Below are 6,000 nucleotides of genomic sequence, written 5' to 3'. Positions count from 1 at the left end.
AAAAAAACTAAGAGCAGAATAGAAGTCTAACCATGAAGTCAGACACAAACATAACTCAGGAGAACGGAACTCAGGTTAATAGCTCAGTGGGCCAAGGCACTTGTCCCCAAACCTGATGACCCAAATTCAATGCCCAGGATCTCTGTGGTAGAAGAGAACCAGGCCGGGCACACTTGGAATCCCAGCACTCAGGAGGCAGAGGTAAGCCGATCTCTGTGAGTTCAAGGCCAGCCTGGTCTACAAAGGGAGCTCCAGGACAGCCTTGGCTACACAGAGAAACCCTGTCTCAAAAAACAAAATCACAAAGAGACCCAGTTCTCAGAAGTTGTCCTCTGACCTCCACACTCATGCTATGATTCCCCCAACACACACACATAAAATGTAAAATAATAATGGTAAATTCTGAAAACAAAAGTGAAACAAATTGCACAATTTAAAAGCCTGGACTGTAGTATCCTGCATGTACCCCCATGCATGTGTAGGTGCGCGCGTGCGCACGCACACACATACACATGCACATGCACGAACACACACATACCACTGCTGATGCCTCTGGTGTTTCAAAATTCAAGTTTGGGGACTTTACAATCTTACCACCACCACCATCACCATCCCCGCTTGGTAGTGTCATGACACTCAATCAGGATGTCCCTGTGGAACCGAGATTACAGCTGGAAAATGTGGCTTAAACTTGAAGAGCAAGGAGGTCAAAGGAGATGTGCTCAGGCCTATGAGTCAGGCCTGCCCTGTGTGACTCAGGCCCTTGGGCAGTGGGAGTTTTGAGCTCTGGAGCAGGGCCTCAGAGACAGACTGCTGCTATACAGGAGAGAGAGAGAGAGAGAGAGAGAGAGAGAGAGAGAGAGAGAGAGAGAGAGAGAGAGAGAGAGAGAGAGACAGAGACAGAGACAGAGACAGAGACAGAGAGAGAGGAGCCCACGTGGCAGGTAGAGCAGAGCCACCACAGAGTTGCCCCTCTGGGTGCACAGAGGACGAGCTGACGTGGGGACTCAGGGTTGTGAAGTCTCAAAGGCCAGTGGCCCTCCAGAGACAGCAATATGGGGGTCCATGGGATAGCAGCAACATCTGTCGCCTCCCCCCTGCGCAGCTGGAGGGGATCAGGGTGGTCTGAATGAGGATAACCCCAACAGGCTCCTATGTTTGGTCTCCAGTTGGTGAAACTGTTTGAGAAGGATTAGGAAGTGTGGCCTTGTTTTGGGAAGTGTGTCACTTGGGGTGAGCTTTGAGGTTTCAAAAGCCCACACTAGCCGGGAGTGGCTAGGGTTTCTCTGTGTAGTCTTGGCTGTCCTGGACTCGCTTTGTAGGCCAGGCTGGCCTTGAACTCACAGCGATCTGCCTGCCTCTGCCTGCAGAGTGCTGGGATTAAAGGTGTGCGCCACCACGCCTGGCGTTTTTCCCATTCTTTATCCCGCTCTTTTCACCCCCTAAGAAAGAGGGGGCTGGGCGTGGTGGTGCACACCTGTAATCCCAGCACTTGAGAGGCAGAGGAAGGCAATTGCTGTGAGTTTGAGACCAGCCTGGTCTACAAAGCAAGTCCAGGACAGCCAAGGCTGCACAGAGAAACCCTGTCTCGAAAAAAACAAAACAGAGAGAGAGAGAGAGAGAGAGAGAGAGAGAGAGAGAGAGAGAGAGAGAGAGAGAATAGAGGGGGGGAGAAAGCGCTAGAGCTCCCTGAGTCTGATTTCTTTTCTTTTGCTGCTTCTTTGAGCACAACTACTAGCAAACTGCAACCGGCCCCTGAATGACCAACCACCACAGTGCTCGAGGTTCTAACATTTATATACCCTTTGAAAATTTCCCAGAATTCTAAAGGTCACACAATCACAGAAACTATCTGCAGCATATTTTTACAATATTTCTTTCTTTTCTTTTCTTGTTCTTCTCGTTCTTGTTGTTGTTGTTCTTCTTCTTCTTTTTTTTTTTTTTTTTTTTTGTTGTTGTTGTTGTTGTTTTTCGAGTCAGGGTCTCTCTGTGTATCTTTGGCTGTCCTGTACTCACTTTGTAGACCAGGCTGGCCTCGAACTCACAGCGATCCTCCTGCCTCTGCCTCCTGAGTGCTGGGATTAAAGGCGTGTGCCACCACGCCAGACTTCGCCTTATTTTTTAAGCCTTTATTTACTTACTTGTGTGTATGTACTGGTGGTTAGTCAGAGAACAACTTATAAGACGTCAGTTTTCTCCTCCTACCATGTTGAGTCCCAGCGTCTAACTTCTCAGGCTTACTCACTGAGCAACCTTCCTGGGCCTCTATCTTATTTATTTACCGTATAAGACTACCCCTCTTCCAATGCACACCCTGTGCAGTAGACTCAGGCTACAAACTCTATACTTTAACTGGAAAAGTTAAAGTGGGGTGACGGGGGGGGGTCCGTCTTATACGCCAGAAAATACCTACAGGTGTATCCTCACACCATGTATATGACTGGTGCCCACAGAGGTCAGAAGAGGAGCTCAGATCCCCTGGAACAATGGAAACAGTGGGTGCTGGGAGTCAAACCAGGTTCCCTGCAAGAGTTGTGGATGCTCTTAACCAATGGCGCCTGAGCTAGGCAGCAGCAGGAAGGGCCTGGCCTCACTTGGGTGAATTGGTGGCTACTTTGTGAGCAGCCGGTAACTGAGGCTCACTCAGAGCTCCGGAAAGGGGAGAGTGCTGAGATCACGGTAGTTCAGGTGTGCACCACCAATGCCCAGTTTATGCTGTGCTGGGGATCAAACCCAGGGCCTTGTGCTAGAACATAGGTGAGCAGGACCCCCTGCTGATAACAACCCACCAGACCCAAAGGTGTTCAAAAAGATAGTTCCTTGCAGATCCTAACCCACAAAAAAGGTGTCAAAAGCTGGTTGTTTAGAGAAAAACATATCAAAGGTGCCCTGGAGACAAGTGTCCTGGGAGTGTCTCCTGCTATTCAAGTAAGCTTAGTTTAAAAACCCAGGGGCTGGAAGGTTTGGAGGCACTCCCTATCCCTCCCTGCCCCACCCCCCACCCCCAGCTCTGTCCTTGTCTTTCTTTTATCATTAAGCTTAGTGAATTAAAATCTAGTTCTTTGATTCTTCACTGTTTTTATTTTAATCAAGTGGGGTCTGGCCTCCTACAAGCCAGAGGTAGATTTCTATTGTCTCAACCCAGCTGAGTGTGGCTGCCTTGCGCTCCCTCCCTGCCCAGAAGGCCTTCTTTGTGACTGGTTCTCAGGACAGGAGCCTCCAGAAGGCTGAAGAAAACTGTGGCCAGATTCTCAGCCCAGCTTCCCAGAGAAAGGCACCCAGCAAGCCTGCTGCCCAGTAAGGAGGCCCTGTGATCAGAGCCGTGGAGGAGAAGGTTGGGGCAGGGGGCCAGTTGCCTGGGGATAAAACAGATGGAGCCCATGGGATACCTGGGGGTGAGCACAGGCTCACTCTGGGCCGAGGTTTACACAGATCTGTCTCCGCCACTGAATTCTCTTGTGGGCTGTTAGAACTTGATGCCCAGGGAGAATGTTCAGGAACTCAACAGCTGACCTATTATTCCTCGTGGACAGCTAGCTGGTCCATGGGGGCATCCCTGACAAAAGACGACTGAGCAGCGTTTTCAGTGCACAGTGCATTCAAGGAAGGCTGGGGCTCCCATCCCAACACTGAAACAAAAAAGAGAAAAGGGGCGACAACAGCAGCACCCCTTCCCCACCCCTCAGCAATCAAGGCCTCTGGAAAATCCCACCCTGAGGGCACCTTGATCCAGTCCCTCCAGCCGACAGTAAAATCAAGGGCTGTGGCTACAGATGGGTGCTGCTAGGCCAAGCCCATGTGCTGTGGAAGCCTGCTTCCCTCCCAGAGGCACTCAGCCAGCCACTATGCTGTGATGATGTTGTCTGCCAGACCCCAGAGATGTGACAAGTGCCACAGCCACCCGATGCCCAGCTTACAAGGACTCATTACAAAGGCTCTCGTGAAATGACAAGGCAGGCAACAGGGGTTGCTGTGCTGTTCATTATATTTAGAAGTCTACAAATCGGACCTTTTAAGAAAGAGTCACAAAATAGTCATCTGAAATCACATTTTTGGTTCGTCAAATTTCAAATATATCTTCCTGTGTTGAACAATATATTCTGGTGCTGTCTAAAACACAGCCAGACGACATCATCGATTTACATCTATGCTGTAACTTTTGGAACATCAAGGTCAAGATAAAAAAATATTAACAAAACCACCCAATTATAATTTCCTTTTCCCATAATCTGAGCCGAATCCTGAGGCCATGCTGCCAGCTCCTCAGCCTGAGCTCCGCGCACCCTGCTGGTTTCTAAGTGCACTTGGGAGCACTCAGCATCCTCTCAAGTGTTACACCTTGTTGCCAGGTCTTAACGAACTCCCTTGGCCTTTGGCGGTGGCACTGTGGGTTTGTTGAAAGGACTGGAGATCTTTCTATTTTATTTTTTTGTTTTTTCAAGGCAAGCCTTCTCTGTGTAGTCTTGGCTGTCCTGGACTCACTTTGTAGACCAGGCTGGCCTTGAACTCACAGCGATCTGCCTGCCTCTTCCTCCCGAGTGCTGGGATTAAAGGCTGAGCCACCACTGCCTGGCCAACTGAGGAACATTTTTAAGTGTTGAGAATGTACAAAATAATTTATGAGGTGACAGATGGCTTTAAGTGTTGTGATGTCTAAAATCTCCTCGTTGTGTGGGGACACACATGAAACAATCTGTCAGCAAGGGCTGGGCACTTCTGGTCTTGTTTTTGTTTGCTCATTTGCAGTGAGAAGTGTGCGCTGGGGCTTGATTTCCCCAGGTGTGCAGCACCAGCTAGTGCTGGCAGCCCTGAGCCCACAGTCCACGGAGACTCTCGTGTGCCCCAGGTGAAGGTTCCCAGTCCAGGGAGAGGTGGGAGAAGCCGGCAGCTCAGGCTCTCAGCTCTTAGAACTAAAGATTCCACAAAGATAAAGCAAGGATGTGCTTGACTGACAACAAGGAGCTAACCTAAGCCAGAAATGGAAGCAAAGCTCCACTACATAGAAATGGGGGTGTCTCAAAGGAAATATGAAAACTCAGAAGCGTGCAGGTGCCTTCTCAACTAGTAGAACCTGCCTGCAAAGCAGCTGGGGCTCCGGTGTAGCCAAATGTGGTCCCGGGTCCGTCTGAGGTGGAGTTTTACCAGGTCGGACACAGCCTGGCACCAGGATTAAGAGCCGTAGCGATCCTAGAGAGAACCAGACCAACATTTACTACCAACACACTGCACCTGCCTCCTACCGTGCATATTCCACGTGACCACTTGATGAGGGGCTTCTGGCTCTTGTCAATGGCCACAGTCTCTGCGTGCAACAGCAGCTGAGGGCTGCCAGCACTGCGTCAGCCTTTCCATGGCCAGGAAGGGGACCTGCCTGGGATTGCACCTTGTGAGAGGTGCCCAAGGCCTAGAGCTCCCAGGCTGCACTACAGCACTGCAAGGCGGGAGCTGGGCTGGGGCCATGGCCTGCGACGTCCAGGGAGCGTGTGTCTGAAGTCGGCACCTAGATTCTGGCCCCTGCTCATCTCGCAGCACAGCCAGACAACTCCTCAGGGCCTCATTTCACCCCAATAGAATACCTCTAAAAGGGCTTCACATAAGCAAGAAGGTTCCAGAAGCAAGCCGTTCACACAGTGAGAAGGCCGCATTGACATAAGCAGGTCCCACCTTTGCCTTATTTATAGGCACAGAAAGACAAAGGTTTCTATAGATACATACAAGGATGTATGTGTGTACAGTGTGAAATAGAAGGGAAACTGTAGGGGACACAGGATTCTTAGGTAATCCAGGACCACATACAAGTACAGACTAATAAAAATAAAACTCAGAGATCAAAGTACAGAGCAATACCAGTGTGGAGAACAAGCAAATTAGATATGCATGTTTTCACTCCGTAGAAAATGGCTTATGGCCGGGTGGTGGTGGTGTATGCCTTTAATACCAACACTTGGGAGGCAGAGGCAGATGGATCTCTGAGTTTGACTACAAAGCAAGTCCAGGACA

The 6,000-nt window shown here is 49.9% G+C and overlaps 1 protein-coding gene across 4 annotated transcripts in view; it reads right to left on the bottom strand.

Moving 5' to 3' along the window:
* Positions 1–3,967: 3,967 nt before the first annotated feature.
* ARFGAP3 (ARF GTPase activating protein 3) overlaps positions 3,968–6,000 on the bottom strand; it is a 48,566-nt gene continuing 46,533 nt past the window's right edge. For all 4 annotated transcript variants that reach the window (XM_084748363.1, XM_084748365.1, XM_084748366.1 and 1 more), the window contains exon 16: positions 3,968–5,187. In XM_084748363.1, coding sequence (XP_084604489.1) covers positions 5,170–5,187 — 18 coding nt within the window. In that variant the 3' untranslated portion in view covers positions 3,968–5,169. The remainder of the gene's footprint in view (positions 5,188–6,000) is intronic.

Source organism: Acomys minous, assembly GCF_964271855.1.
Source record: "Acomys minous genome assembly, chromosome: 12".
Lineage (NCBI taxonomy): Eukaryota > Metazoa > Chordata > Mammalia > Rodentia > Muridae > Acomys > Acomys minous.
This window is presented reverse-complemented; position numbering and strand designations above follow the sequence as displayed.